This window comes from Pipra filicauda, unplaced genomic scaffold (assembly GCF_003945595.2).
Source record: "Pipra filicauda isolate LSUMZ 115617 unplaced genomic scaffold, ASM394559v2 scaffold277_size1012519_pilon, whole genome shotgun sequence".
Taxonomy (NCBI): Eukaryota; Metazoa; Chordata; class Aves; order Passeriformes; family Pipridae; genus Pipra; species Pipra filicauda.
In genome coordinates this window covers 451,190-467,309 of record NW_024104395.1, presented here as the reverse complement: position 1 = coordinate 467,309, position 16,120 = coordinate 451,190, and the positions used below count along the sequence as shown (strand labels likewise).

The following is a 16,120-nucleotide window of genomic DNA, read 5'->3' as shown; positions in this document are numbered from 1 at the left end:
GGGCAGGGGACATGTCCCCCGTGCAGACATGGGAACTTGTCCCACAGAGAGTCTGACCATGCATGTGCTCCAGGTCTGACTTAGGTGCAAGGTAAATCTGGTGCCATGGATGAAGTTGAGAATATTTCAATTCCTGCATTGATTTCACCTAGACAAGCCACCTGTAATTTTTAAGGAGTAAACAAGAAGATGTTCTGGCCCATATCCTGGAGATAACCATCTTGCTTCATGGCAAAACTCAGTGTTCATGTGACTACCACCCTTCTGATGAAGACAGAAGGGTGTTACTTGCACGTCTTTTCAGCCTTTTCATAAAGATCAGTTTGATTTCGAGGCAAAGCAGTTCACCTTACTTGATATCAGGAATAGTGTGGCCAGCAGGACCAGGGCAGTGATTCTGCCCCTGTACTCAGCACTAGTTAGGCCGCACCTTGAGTACTGTGTCCAGTTCTGGGCCCCTCAGTTTAGGAAGGGCACTGACGTGCTGGAGAGTGTCCAGAGGAAAGCGAGGCTGGTGAAGGGAGTGGAACACAGGCCCTATGAAGAGAGGCTGAGGGAGCTGGGGCTGTTTAGCCTGGAGAAGAGGAGGCTCAGGGGAGACCTCATCACTCTCTACAACTACCTGAAAGGAGGCTGGAGTGAGATGGAGGTCAGTCTCTTTTCCCAGGCAACCAGCAGTAGGACAAGAGGCCACGGGCTTAAGCTGTGCCAGGGGAGGTTTAGGTTGGATATTAGGAAGAAATTTTTTACGGAGAGAGTGATCAGACATTGGAATGGGCTGCCCAGGGAGGTGGTGGAGTCACCGTCCATGGAGGTATTCAAGAAGAGACTGGATGTGGCACTCAGTGTCATGGTCTAGTTGACAGGGTGGTGTTAGGTCATAGGTTGGACTCGATGATCTCAGAGGTCTTTTCCAACCTGGTTGATTCTGTGATTCTGTGAAAAAAAGGCAGTCACCTTTGCCAAAGGGCTGGTTCAACCATGTCACCTCCGGTTTATTGTTATGAATAATTTCCTATGTGCTTAGCTGGTGCTTAGGCCAGAGAGGGCCCTTTCAGGAGTGACCTCCAGGCTCTGTTCTGTGGCTAAGATACAACTGATGGTAAAGGAAAGTGCACATCGTAAAAATTGAGTGGCAGACTAAAACCAGCAAAGTTCTTGCAACAGAATTGTATTGGATCTTCCTAATGCATGGGAGACTGTAAAGTATAAGCATCATGTCTCAGCCCAGTGTGGCCCATACAAGAGAACCAGCACTGGCAGTTTTTTCACCACCAAGAGCAGCCTGATATATTTAATGAAGCAGACTCCCTTTCCCAAACTGAGGTGCATCAGGCCAGCCACTCGGGATATCTTCATGTAAGGTAATCCAGCCATTGGTGGCAACCATCCATGCAAGTAATCACTTGACCTGTTATGTGGGTCATATATAGATCTTTTGAAGATGTCTGCTTTTGGGTGAGAGTCTAAATTAAGATCCGAATGAGATGTGGATATTACAGAGGCACAGTAATTTTTTATGTTTTATTAATTTCTTTACAAGAATGAACTTGAGCAAGGGGGAAAGAAAGGAAAACCTAAACTCAGGAATTTAAAAAATGCTGTGCTGGAAATTTTTACAGTAATCTTTCATTCTAACTGGTTTCTGCTGGACTGGTACAAATATAAAAGGAAAAGAAGAAAACATTATTCTGGGGAAAAAATGACAGGGCAGGCATCAACTAAAAATCATTGTATTTGGAAATGAATTAAACTGTGCTTACACATATTCTTCTCTAAGGGTGAGGATAATTTTGCTTCTGTCGAGCAAAGAATGGAGTTCTAGTGGTGAGTCATGTGCTTTGACTTAAGCATGTGATTTAAAAACTTTGGGAGAATCAATAAGGCAACATGTGATGCTGCCTTGTATTACTCAAGTATTGTGATCTTAATGCTGCTGCTGGACCTTTGAGACAAAGGTCAAAAGCTTAGTTTCTGATCGCATATAAATCTGATCCAGTTTCAGTTTGCAGTTTACATCACTGCTTTCCTAGGAGTTGGTCTGGTTTAAAACTGTTCCTGAGATCAGAATTTGATTTCCTTGCAACTTTTTCTTTTAGTCTTTTGCTACCAGTTGTTTCAGAGAAAGTGGGATATAGTTGTATGTGGTTTTTGGAAGGGGGATGATATATAAATAAATGATCCAAAAATATGCATGGGAGCAACTGCAAAAAGAAGACATTTGTCTGTAACAGCCAGCTCATACCCTGGCTCAGTATCCAACTCCATTTAACAAAAAGGACACTCGGTGCTGTTCTGCTGTTTTGATTCTTACTCTGTTTTAAATTACTTATAATTTAGCCATTGCACTGGGATCTGTTTTCATCTTATTTCCCTTCTCTTTTTGTTTCAGGTATTATTTTAAAGTCCAGGCAAAGAATCCCTTTGGTTATGGACCTGTTAGCTCTTCTGTCTCATTTATCACAGAATCTGGTATGGTTTGCTTTTTATTTTCATCTCAAAATTGAATTTTTAATAAGAGACGTAGCAAGGCAATGACTGAAACCAGCATGCTAATAATGGTGATTATCCTGATCTTGCTGCTTTGAATTTTTTTTTACTTTAATTATTTGTTTTCAGTTAAGCCAGGAAAATAATATGCACTCCTAACGCCACTATTAAAATGTAAATGACAATAAAGTGAACTCTGGACGAACAGGAGGCTGAATTTCAAATACACAAGAATACTAATGTTCAACAATACAGAAGCAATGGGAAGCTTAATATCTTTGATAGATTGACCAACATTTAGTAAAGTAGTTTCCTAACTGTGGACAGCTAAACAGTTGGAAGCAGTTGTCTCTGGAAGAAATATAGAAGGCAACAGTTCCATTGGACAGACAAAATTCTCTGCTCTTTTTTTTTTGACAAGGCATGCTGCTCTTTCACAGGGCTAATAGTACATTCAAGAGCAACACCCTCTTCTAAAAATAGTATGTTAAATGAGCTATTTTTGCCCATTTCTTCTTCTACTTCCATCAAGCCAGAGGCCAATGACTTCACTAAATAATAAAGGACAAATTTTTCAGTCTTTACTTCAGTGAAAGGTCTGTTGTTTCTTGCAAATTTTACCCTTTTAACGACATGGGGCTTCTACAGTCTCTGCCTTTGCTCATTTGACTTCACTCTGTAGTGCTCACTTCAGAAGCTCCACTAAGAACTGTGCAAGTAAGTCATCCAAGAAGGGAGACAAAAATGCAAGATAAGAAAATGGTCCTGGGTAACATGTTCAGATTTTCATTAAAGGAGTAAGAAGCTCAAGTATAAATCCAAGCATAATATTTAATATTGCCTGGGTGGCCAAGAAGGTCAATGGCATGCTGGTTTGTATCAGCAATAGTGTGGCCAGCAGGACCAGGGAGGTGATTGTGCCCCCCTATTCGGCACTGGTGAGGCTGCACCTCAAGTGCTGTGTCCAGTTCTGGGCCCCTCACTGCAGGGAAGACTTTGAGGTGCTGAAGCATGTCCAGAGAAGGGCTGTCAACAGGCTGGAACCTAGAACAGGCTGCCCAGGGAAGTGGTGGAATGCCCATCCCTGGAGGTATTTAAAAGACGTGTAGATATGGCACTTAGGGATATGGTTTAGTGGAGTACTTGGCACTGCTGAGTTAACGGTTGGACTCAGTGATCCTTAAAGGTCTTTTCAAACCTAAACGATTCTATGATTCTTTGATTCTGTGCTGTATCTTGCAGATTGTTTTCCTGATTAGCTGGCTACCAGTCTATGGGTCTGAATGCCTAGTTTTCCCATCCAAAATCAATGAGCTTTAACATGTTAAGTACACCAAATTTAAAGTTTTGTTTGCAGCACTGATCTTTTGTTTGTCATGTAGTCAAAGGTGGCTCTCCATAAGGTGGCATAAGTACAAAAACAGTTGCTAAACGCAAAGCCAAGTAGTATAGTTACAGTGATGGAATAGATCATAAGAGAAAGTAATTGCTAATTCAGAGTCCTCTTCTAATGCAACCATAAGGTTTGAGCTGATGGGAATATTCAGTAAAGAATGCCATCATAGGATCAAGCAGCTTATTGAAAATGTTCAATCTCACCCCTAGTAACACATTGAAGAGAGCAGAAACCCATTGTTCTCTTTTATCAAACTTTTAAAACTTCCTAGAATTTTTCTTCCCCATTAGTAGACAACCACCATGCTTTTTCTTTGGGTATTTTGTGTACAGTAAGAGATGATAGAAACTGCAGTGTAATGAATACAGAGAAGCTAATGCATTAGATCATGTTATTTTGTTATCTTTACTCCATCTTTCTTTATTTAAAGAGTATTTCAAGCAAGAAGCTCCTGAGGGAGTGGACACTGCACATTGCACTGCCCAGGGAGCTCCTCAAAAATTTCTGCCACTATGATAAAAAGGATTAAAATTATAAATTTCACGTATTTATGAATAGCACTGAAGAACTGTGCTGAACATGATGGATGTCTGCGACCGAGGTTTGCATGCAAGAGTTAGGTTATATTTCCTGTTGGAGGACAGGCCCAGTATTAGTTCAGAAGTGTACAGTGAAAATGTCTTCCTGCTCTGAGGACCTTCTGAGAAGAGGAAATGTTTCAAAGCTGGTTTTGGACTTTGATACTAATCTCAATAGAGTTTTTACAGTATCAAAATAAATATACAATCCTGTGGCAAATTTCATTAACTGAGGAAACAGCAGAATAACAAACACACATTAGGTCTGCAAATTGAAAAGACAATCTAAGTCCCACATTCATAATGTAGTTATGTGTGCTGTACTGTCATCCTCTTGAGTGACTGTATGTTTCATATTATAAAATCAGATTTGGAAAAAAAATACTAAATTTTTTATTTGTTTTATTCTTCTAGACAATCCTCTTCTCATTGTCAGACCACCTGGTAAGTCTTACTCTGTTGTTTCTTTCATGAAGTGCAAAATTTGTGCAAAACAGTTAGAATATAGAAGTTAGAAACATTTAAACATGCAGTTTTAGTTACAGTTTTAAGCAGGTAGTAATTCATGGGACTAATTCACAAAACATTTTTTGTCTTAGGACCCCTTATTCTGTTTTCTGAAAAGAAATCTTGTAAAGCTATGTTCAAATAAGCATTTGATTTTAGACCATCTTTCTGCCTGGTACAAAGGCTTAAATTGCTTAGTATTAAGCATTAAACTCTATTGCTTCTGTATCTGTGTCCTTCAGTTGCCTAAGCATAGCTTGAATAACAGCATCAGGTTTTTGTCTCTCTAGTTCTTATGCTCATCTATACAAATCATCATGCCCTTATAAATGCTAAAAAACTCGGATTTGCTACTGACCCAAATGATATGCTACAAAGCTGATGAGCTTTCCAGATTGTTGAGCTGTTTCCAAATTTGCAGTAAGCTAGTTCAGCCCCTAATCAGAAGATCTGATTTCCTGGTGCTGGGACTAACCTTGCTGATGTGAACATTGGTAGGGTAACCCCAGGCAGTACATGCCCTCAGAAGAGATGCAGGAAAAGAAACCCTCATACTTATTATACACTATACTCTGTCAGCTTTCCTAAGCAATTAAAATGCTTAGTTCTGGGGCTTTTTTGCTACAGTGTTTATGAAAATAGTGTCCAGCATTTCCCTTCCTTCTCTGTTTTATTTTACTTGGGGTTTTTTTTCTGTGTCCTCTCAGAAGTCTCTGATGATGCACAGGTATTGCAGAGCACGCTATGTCTCTGGCAGTCAGTGTGAGAGGCCTCTGAGAGTGGTGACCTTTCCAGACACCTTCAGCTTTTTTGCTATCCATTACTTTGTTGGTCTGTTCAAAGAATGGAGGCTTTGGAAGGTGATGGCTTTTGCACTTGTAGTTTCTTCTCCAACTGGACAAAGAGAAAATACTTTGTGTGGCCGCAGTAGTAAAGACAGACCAAAAAGAGATGGCAGAGCTCTGGGAACTTGTGGAAATTAAGACATTCTGAACATCCAATGCAACTCTTACAGGTCATGCTAAGTTTATCCTTCAGGATTTTTGGAGGTGGGCAAAAGTGATGGACAAAAGCAGATTATTCACAGCAACAAAATTGCATTCAAGAAATAGTTTACTGTTTTATTCTAAAGATAAATCTGTGGCTAAAATCCTGTAATCCCTTCACTGTGTGGTTGAGTAAAATCAGTACAGTTAACATTTCTATTCACACCAGTGGAGTTTTAAGGATTGCTGATCACATGATAGTGTTTGCAGGATTTGGACTATGTGCCTAGTGAGAGGGAGGAAGAATGACTAACAGAAAAAAACTTTCAATCTCATTTGTAAACCACCTCAAAATAGCACAGTAAAATCAGGGCTTTGTGCTGTAGCTAGAGACAAAAATACCAATTATCACATTGGAAACTTTCTGTATCATTCTGTATACATTACTACAACAGCAATTTCAAATTAAATTATATTGTCTTGTCTAGTATAAAACAAACATTTAGGTAAGGCAGTAGGAATATTTAGTCTTTTGCAATACAATTAAGCATTCTCCTCTGCAGCAGTGTTTGAACAGAGTTCCCCAGGAAAGATCTCGCTTGTTTGTTGTTGAAAACTCATCTATTTTGATGTAATTTGAGAAACAAAACAGAAAAGTACATTTGTGATATGATCTTTTTAACCAGATAGCAAGAATCACATCTCAGGCTGTTACCACAGAATTCTTAACATCTGTTCTTCAGTAATAGGGTTAAGTTTTGTACTTAGTCTTAAAATGCAAGTCACTGTCAGACCTGAGATCAGGCCATGTTGAGGAAAGAAACTGTAATACTAGGTAAAGAAGAATTCTTATTAAAACGAATGAGACTGTTTACTTAAAGCATGTTCAGTACATGAAATCATGTTTTTTAATCAATGTAACAGTTGTCTACTGCCTAGAAGGGATTTAGTCAAGTCCCTCTCTTCTCTTTTTTTAACAGTATTTGTTCTTGAAGTAGTATTTCTGGATATAGAAAAGTTATGCATTAATCTGCTGCAGTGTGTCTTGTAAAACATATTATTAAATGTTAACCTCAGCAAAACTCAGATTGAAATGCTGAAGTCTGTCTCTAATGTGGAATTTATTATTTTCCCCAAGGCGGTGAGCCTATCTGGATCCCATTCACTTTTAAATATGACCCCACCTACTCAGACTGCACTGGCAAGCAGTATGTGAAACGAACTTGGTACCGCAAGTTTGTAGGAGTGGTTCTTTGCAACTCCTTAAGGTATAAAATTTACCTCAGTGATGATCTGAAAGGTAGGCACCAAGATTAATTTCTTGATATATGATTACTTGCCATCTCTGTCTTCTCACTTTCTTCATTTTATATGTGAAAGAATTGCATGACGGCTCTGTGGGAGTCCTTCTCTTGAGAAGAATTAATGCTAATGCTTATATGGGTGTATTTACTTTCACATGATATATTCAAATGACTAGTATCATTGAAATTCTCTCCACCCATCACCTATGGTGCAGGGCCCATGGACTTGCAAAATAGGGTCTACTCCTTATGGAGCTGTAATCCATTTATTTTCCATAATTTCTTCTTCAATACTCTGAAGGTAGCATTCTCTCTCTTTCCAGCCACTGTTTGCTTATTGGTAATACTGTGTTTTTCACTGTAACATTCCTCCTGCTTTCTTCCACATCTATTTTCCTGGTGGCAAAGAGCATCCCAAACAAAAGTATTGCTGAGTTAAGTAATCTGTCTGTATCACCCTTCAGACACCTTCTACAGCATTGGGGATAGCTGGGGAAGGGGTGAGGACCACTGCCAATTTGTGGATTCACACCTGGATGGAAGAACAGGACCTCAGTCGTACATTGAAGCCCTGCCCACCATCCGAGGTACAGCAATGGGGGAGTGGGATGCTGGCCAGGTGCCAGTCATCCCATCTGTAGGATTAAGGGGTAAGGAACAGAGCACAGAGTGGAGCGCTGTTGACAGCTGCTGGCAGCTCTCTTGAATAGTCCAGCTGATGCAGTAGGTGAAAACAGGTTATAAAAGTCCCAGACGGCTTGAGGGTGGAGAAAGAGAGACAGACAGAAAGAGAGAGGCGTGTAAGGCAAATACTTTACAGGAACAAAATGCAAAGACAGAAGGAAACAATCATATAGGTCTGTGAAATGTTTCTCTTATGATAAGACCTGCCTCATTGAATTGAGGTACAAAAACTCTTCCATGTGCCAAGAAGAACCAGCAACATCTTTGCAAATATGGCTTTTGTGAATGGTTTCTAACCAGTTCACTCAATGCAAAACACGAATGAGTATGTCTAGTGACTTAAGGTCAGTAGTTTTATTCTGGCCTGGTAGATAACTCTCTCTGAGTGAAAATTCTTACCTTGAAGGAGTTCCTCTGAGTAAACTGCTCAGCTCACGTAGCCAGGAAGGTGACAACTTGCGTCACAAAATGAAACCAATCATGAAAGTCAGCTAATCTTTTCAGTAAGTCTGTTGGTTTAAGTTATTCAGTTAGCGTTAATGGTTTCTATGTTAAATTATTTGTTGATATTCTTTTGATGGTGGCGTTACCAGGAAGAAACTGAAAAAGCCACTGATATAATATATCACTGGGAAGTAGTGTATTTCTCAGTTCAGAAGAAGGATGATTAATCCAGATGTGTATAACTAGGTCTAGGAGACAGAGATAGAGAGCACGCAAAAGTTATATTATTGGCACAAGCCATGAATATTTCAGATGTTCCAATGCACGAGCTATGTGAACAAGAATGCTGCACCTCTTCTAATGCTTTAAGCAGTCACATTCTTTCTGCAGATGAAGAAAAAGGGGAAGGGAGGGCTTAACTCAATATTTACTGCATGAAATGATACCTTTTTGTTTTTTGAAAAGCTGACACTTCCTGAAGCCCTGTGAGATAATATGATTTGATGGTATTTTTTTGCCCCAGAGTCCTTTATGTATTTAAACTGACTTAGAAACTTCATAAACACAACTGAAATATGCCCACCTTTTGGGGTTAAAGGCAGAAGCTCTTTGGCAGACCATAGCATTACACAATAGTTAAAGAGATTTTGAACAGTAAAACCAGTCAAAGCTGCAAGAAATATGAAGGACCAGAATTAGATCATTCAGGAAAGATCTAGACCAAATACCAGGGCTAGCCAATACCCTTTTGACATAATTGCCTACCAGACCATTTTTAAGTTTTCATTTGAGTTGTGAGATTGACTCTCACTGCATCTGTTACTCTTGTTAAATTACTGTGTCTTTGTTGTGGAATACAAATTGGTGTTTTTCTCCTGACAGGGTACTACCGCCAGTACCGCCAGGAACCTGTATCGTTTGGACGCATTGGATACACAACACCCTACTACTATGTGGGCTGGTATGAGTGTGGTGTGCCCATCCCAGGAAAATGGTAGCAGTCTGTTTTCCTGTCCTAGGCAGACCATGCTTTTCAAATTATTTCTACCAGAGGACTGTGAGCAACTGATTTGGAAAAGAAAAAAAAAAGAAAGGTAAATGAGGCAAACCAGTGAAAACCAGCTGCTCAAGAAACCCTCGTGAAGCCAAACATGAACATCCTTTACCAGCCTGTATCTGTGGTGCTGCTTGACTTCTACTTGGAAGCAGGGATAGGATATAAGTTTGGTGTCCTACCTTCCTTCTGTGTCTTTAAGGCACAGAGAGAAGTTTGCAATATGTGCAGCCTGTGAAAACCAGAACTATATTAGCCATGAAAATTTGAAAGTTTCTTATATCTTACGGGAACGACCTAAGCATGCTGTGCTTGCTTAATGGGATGCTAAACTGTCCTTTCCTCCCAGCGGGTCTCCCCTATGCAATCATGCCATGTAACTGGCCACCCACCAAAGGCAATTTATTCTCCTGAAGACTTACCCTGTGGGTTCACCCACTGCTGGACTAATCACCAGGTCATTCACAGTGTAAATTCACTGTGAGATATATGTGTATCTATATCTATATAAATACAGTACTGTACATCTGCAAAAGTACTGTTTAGAGATGCTGAGATTTTCTTGTTCACTAGATAAATATGTTTGGAATTTTTATGTAAAAGGTGCTGTTAATTCTTTGAGATATTGCTATGCACAATATATTAACCAAGGAAAGAGCTATATTCTTCTTGTGAGTACTGTTGATGTAACATTTGAATTACTGATCAAAGACGTGTGTCTCACTTCCTTGGCAGCCTTTGGACTGGACATTCAATGGGAATCTACCCCTCTATCCATGTTAGAGTGGCACTGTTAGTCCAGCAAAAACACATACACAGCAGTTTATCAGCATCAGTTAAACTTTCTATCCTTTGCTGTTTAAAAGTTGTAGTGCAACTTTTCTTCAATCCATTCTCATCTTATTTTGTATGTTATTTATTCCTTGTCAGTATCTTTCACGTTACTGTGCAGAGGCATAGGATGAGTAAGTTGCAAATTAGAAACTGCTTTTAACTTATTTGCCCTCCAAAAAGAAGCCCAAGTCACCAACACAGGAGTCAACTAGCAGGAAGCTCATTTGACTATGGTCCAGCCTAAGGACAATTGGGATACACTTCCTTTGCAATACTACTGAAATTTCTTCCAACCAAACCATAAAGCAAAAGCTGACATGAATAAAAGGTATACCTGGGGGACTGATCCATTCTCTGGTTCATCTCTCACTCTTGTTCCAGCTTAGATGTAGTGTAGTTCTAACAGCTTTTGAGTTTCTTCCTGTAGTTATTTTAAATTGTATGGGGACAAAAAAGGTACTAAAGTGATTAAAAGAGCATTCTCTTTTTTATGGTGATTTGGGTTTTAACATTTTAATTATTCTCACATACTTTTTCTTCAGTACAGTGCAAAATATATGGTCTTGAAGTATAACTTTTTTCCCTAATAAACCTATGATACATGGTTCCACTTCTGTTTCATCCTTTCTGGTCATCTGTGTCATGTAATCTGACAAAGTGACAAATTGTTAGCTTTTGAAAAGTCCTCCTTGGGAGAGGAGTAAGTGTCAACTTTTTCTAAGGGACTGGAAGTATGTGAACGTGTTGTTCCGTTTTGAAGATGGTTAGCAGTTATCATGGAGTTACCAATGGAAAATCATGCCTGACCTGCCTGATCATATTCTTTGTTGAGATGAGTGCCTCTGTGCAGAGGGGAGAACAGTGAATGTCATAGACTTTGACTTGTGTAAGGTGCTTGGCATGGTCTCCCACTGTCTGTAGCAAAATTGGTGGAGTATGGCTTGGATAGTTAGACTTTAGGGTGGATATGAAATTGGCTGCGTTTTGAGGCTCAAAGTGCAAAGTCCAAATGACCGCTGGTTGCAAGTGCCACTGCCGGGGCCCCCAGTGCTGGATCCAGTACAGTCTAATGACCTGGACAATAGGATGGAGTGAATAGGTGGAGTGCACCATCAGCAAGCTTGCTGCTGATACTAAACTGAGGCTGGGGAGTGGTTTATGTGCTAGAGGGCAGAGGGCAGAGCTGCTAATCAGAGTGACTTTTATGCGCTTGAGAAATGAGATGTCAGGAAACTGATGCAGTTCAGCAAAGGAAAGTGAAAAGTCCCACATGTTGGTCCTTGCAGCAATACAGGCTGGGGTGACTGTCCAGAGAGCAGCTTTGCAGAAGAGCTGCATTTCACCTTCAGAGACCGCAAGTAGATTTTGTTTCGTTCATCTGCAAAGACACGGCTCCTTCATTCCCTTCTGGAAATACTCTTGGGGTGGGACAGTCCCATTCAGGTATGTCATTATGGGTGAAGAGCTGAGATCGTTGTTTTTTCTGCAGCCTCATGGAGGGGAGGAACTGGAGGGTGCTGGGGCAGGGATGGAAGGGCACTCTTCCCTTCCGGTGTAAATCTTCTATGGGACTAAACCAGCCGGGGCAGAGTCAGCAGTGGGGCACAGCAGGGAAACACATGAAGTGCAATGGTATGCAGTCTGTTCCCTTCACTTTGAGGTCTAGGTAAATCCTCCGTGCAGTATGAGGTGATCTGATTGACACATTTGCATCCTTTTCCCCATGTGTAGGGTAAACATATTATTGTGATACTAGCTAGTTTCTTGAAGAGATGGTACTTGTCTTGGTCAATGTTCACCTAAGAGGTGGTGGGATTACAGAGGTGTCTAAAGACCGTATGGGTCAGGAAGGACATGTCCCATCCAGATCCTCTCTCCAAGGCCCTGTCAGTGTCCTGAGCTGTGAGCTGCCCTCCCCTTTCCTTCCCTACTTCCCTGCTGTCCCCATGACACACTGGTCCTGCTCTGCCACCATAGGAGAAGCAGCACACCCGCTTGGAGGTAAATCTCATCTCAATTGAAATAGCTGTACAGCTTTGTGACTGCCCTGTGTATCAGGGAATGTTGTACAGCTCCAGATGGTGCTAATGGGAGAGGGATGGGTCTTTTCCTCTGTCAGCTCTCCTCCCATGCCCCTCTTACTGGCAAAGCCACATCTACATCTGGTCTTCAACCTCTTGGCGCCAGCTTAGAGAATACCATGTCCCTTCAGAGGCTCTGAGGGGTGTTGTACTACCCCTGCCTTCTTGTCGAAATGATTCTTGAGGGAACAGGATGGAGGAGAGGGAGGATCCCCACAGAGAGAAAATTCATACAGCTTGGCCTGCATTGCCTCTGATCCAAGTCTCTCAAGGGTGGAGGGATGCCAGGGCCCTGCCTGGTGGGGAATTGTACAGTGTTTAAAAAAAAAAGGAGAAAAACACAACGGAGGAAGGGGTGGGGAGGAAAAGACAAGCAAAGAAGCTGCTCAAAGCATTGTCTGGCCCTGGTCAACTCCAGATGCTAATCTCTGATCACTGTACCATATTTTTGTGAGAATTGGGATTTCTGCCTCAAAGGCATCAGGAACAATTGCCAACATGTGACAGATGCCAAGGGTTCTTGGGGGCAGCCAAAGCCCAGCATGTGGACCCGGCATGTGAACAGAAGAGCTCTTTGGTGATGAAGGAGGCACTGGGTGTCACTTGGAAAGATAATAGAAGGCCTTCGTGGGAGGTAACCCAACCCTCTGAACAATGTGAAATGATGCTTGTGGTTCCTCCCTACAGTTTTCTCTCCACAAAACCCATGTCCTATTTTCTCACCAGGCAGATAGATGTTATTCATGTGAAGAGCTGTCTTCCTCTGGCAGAAGAGAATAAGGTAAATGCAGAAGGGAATAAGGTCAATGCTGCAGCAGCCCAGCTCTGCTTCCTAAGGCAAAACTGGCATCCATGAATGTTGAAAAAGTCCCACCCATGGAGCCCTGCCAGCCTGCCTGAGGGCCCTCAGCTGGTAACATTTGAAAACAAAGCCATATCTTGTACTGCTGCTCCTTTTCTTGTCATGCTTGTGTGTCTCATAAAGCAGGAAGCACTCCCGCAGGACTCTGCCAACTGCAGCACAACAGTCAGTGAAAAATATGACCCTAGTGAGAAGTAGCACCTGAAGGAGAACACCATCAGGATTGTAGCTGAGTGCAATAATCACAGTGTCAAGAAAATTCACAGGGACCAGGTCCTCAGGTGCCAGCAGTTGCCATAACTCCTCAGTGCCAGTGTCACCCAACTCCAAACATGACCTGATCAGCAGAAAAAGAGCTGGGGAACCTCCACATGGCACATGCCAAGGAAGCACATACTTGTGACAATGAAGCTCACCGACAGGCCAAGCTGCATTAGCAATGACACAGTCAGTGGGCTCAGTGAGGCACTTCTCTCTTTAGCACAGGTGAGCCTATACATGGAGTACCACCTGCCCTCCTGTACAAGGCAAACGAGTGGATCAACAAGAGGGTGACCACAATGGTTAAGGTACTGGTGCACAGGACATACAAGGAAAGGACAAGCACTGGGTTTGTTCAGCCTTGGGGAAGGAAGGCTTGGCTGGCAGTGATGGATCTAGTTGATATCTTCAGTGGCCTAATGGGATCGTAAAGATGAACCCACACTTTTCTGAGAGATACACACAGTGAAAGGTTGAAGGGCAATGGACACAATTACTGCAACACGAGTAATTCCAAGGAAGTATTACGAAAATGTTTATAGCATCAAGCTGATCAAGTACAGGGACTGCCTAGAGAGGCAGGGAAAACTCCATCCCTGAGAGTGCTCATAACTGGCCTGGAGAGGGCCATGAGTAACCTGATTTAGCTTTGATGTTGGCCTTGCTTTGAGAAGTGTCTTGGTCCTGACTTCCAAAGGTTCCCTCTAACCTGAAGAAGTGTACAAGTCTATGAATGATACCAACTACTGCGTTATGCAGCCAGACAAAAACAGAACCAAAATTTTACAAAAACAAAGTGCAATCTCCAGCATTTTCCACAGTGGATTTATTTATTGGACAAAAATGGTCATAGACTCACAGAATGACTGAGGCGGGAAGGGACCACTGAGGATCATCTAGTCGGATTGCTTCTGCTGAAAGCAGGGTCAGCTACAGCAAGACCTTGTCCTCTTGCATTTTAAAAATCTCTGATGATGGAAACTCCACAGTTTCTCTCGGCAACCTGGGTCAATGTTTAACCATCATCCCACAATAAAAGAATATTTTTCTTTGGTTTAAATGGGTTTTTCTGTATTTAAGTTTGTGCCCACTGACTTCTGTCTGTCACTGGACACCACTGAGAAGAGCTTGGCTCCATATTTATTACTCCCTGCATCAGGGGTATGATTCCATTGAGTGTTCTCTCCTCCAGTCTGAAAAGTCTCAGGTCTCTCAGCCTTTCATCATGCCAGAAGTGCTCCTGTTCCTTCATTGCCTTCATGGCATTTCATTAGACTCTCTCCATTATGTCCATATCTCTTGTACTGGAGAGCGCAGAACTGAACACAGTGGACTCCAGGTGTGGAATACTGAATAAAGGGGGAGGATCACCTTTTTGGAAAGAAACATCTTCAATTATAAAAAAAAAAAAAAAAAAACCTTTTTCTTTTCTAAATGGAAGTTGCAAGCTGGCTCCCAAATAAAACGTGATCATTTGCGAGGAAGTGAGGGAGGCTCTGAAGGCAAGAGAAGGGAAGACATGTAGTCTCCTAGACTCCCATGAAGAATTTCTGACCTTGGTTTCTCATTGTGAGTAGTTCTGCACGTGCTTTCCAGATGGGAGTTGTGGAAGCTCTCAGCTGAGCCTGAGGATCAGGTCACATGTGAATGTGGGTGGTACCCTCCCTCATGGTTATGCAGAAAGCCTCTAGATGGCAGGAGGTGCTGTTTGGCCAGGTCTTGTAGCAGGTCTCTGCTGCAGGGGATGAGTGGCAGGAGTGGAGATTTAGGTTAAATATATGGAAGAAGTTTTTCACCTGGAGGGTGATTGAGAACTGGAACAGGCTCCCCAGGGAAGTGGTCACAGCACCAAGCCTGAGTTCAAGAAGCATTTGGACAACACTCTCAGGCACATGGTGTGATTCTTGGGCTGTCCTGCATAGGACCAGGACTTGGACTCAATCCTGATGGGTCCCTTCCAACTCAGTATATTCTATGATACTGTGATTCTATTCTATGTGCACTCATCACTTCACACACACTGTGTGAAAATTCTTTTAATGAGAGCACAGGTTTGGTTCAGGAGCAGCAAAATCCAATTTCAGGTCTTAGAGAGAATCTCTAAGAAGTCCGTCCCTCACAAGGCAAAACTTGCAAGCTGTTCTGTCTAAAGCTTTGAAAGGTTATAATTAGAAACAGATGCGAATACACAATGTGCTCCTGCTGGGCTTTCACGGGAGATACTTCTCCTAAAATTGTGATTTCCCCTAGAGTACTGTGGGCAACAAGAACCAGTTTATCTTGCAATAGGAGTAAAAGCATTACAGACTATTTCCAGGAGGCTTTCAAACTCAAATGTAATAGCAATAGTGTTTCTGCCTGCCCTATTGCTTTCCGCACTTCATCCTTCTGACAGTCTTTGCTATGTGAGCTGCAGATCCTCTTCATTAAAAATGTGGGCTGTGTTTATTTAAACTGCTAATAAAATACCCATGAGCTTTTGTTGATTCTCCACCATTAAGCTCTGTTTTTCCCTTTCATTGACCTTCTTCCTTTGGTAATTGGATATTTTTTCTTGGAGCTGAGTGAAGCACTGGCTATGTCTTGAAAGTACGATCTAAGGTATATCCAAAAATATTTCACAGTGTATCACTCAGAGG

The 16,120-nt window shown here is 41.8% G+C and overlaps 1 protein-coding gene across 5 annotated transcripts in view; it reads left to right on the top strand.

The window, feature by feature from the left end:
* The window catches only part of FNDC1 (fibronectin type III domain containing 1), a 63,602-nt gene extending 52,704 nt beyond the window's left edge, over positions 1–10,898 (top strand). For all 5 annotated transcript variants that reach the window (XM_039382619.1, XM_039382618.1, XM_039382615.1 and 2 more), the window contains 5 exons: positions 2,393–2,472; positions 4,879–4,908; positions 7,096–7,257; positions 7,726–7,848; positions 9,272–10,898. In XM_039382619.1, the coding sequence (XP_039238553.1) occupies positions 2,393–2,472; positions 4,879–4,908; positions 7,096–7,257; positions 7,726–7,848; positions 9,272–9,387 (511 nt within the window). In that variant the 3' untranslated portion in view covers positions 9,388–10,898. The remainder of the gene's footprint in view (positions 1–2,392; positions 2,473–4,878; positions 4,909–7,095; positions 7,258–7,725; positions 7,849–9,271) is intronic.
* The last annotated feature ends 5,222 nt before the right edge of the window (positions 10,899–16,120 follow it).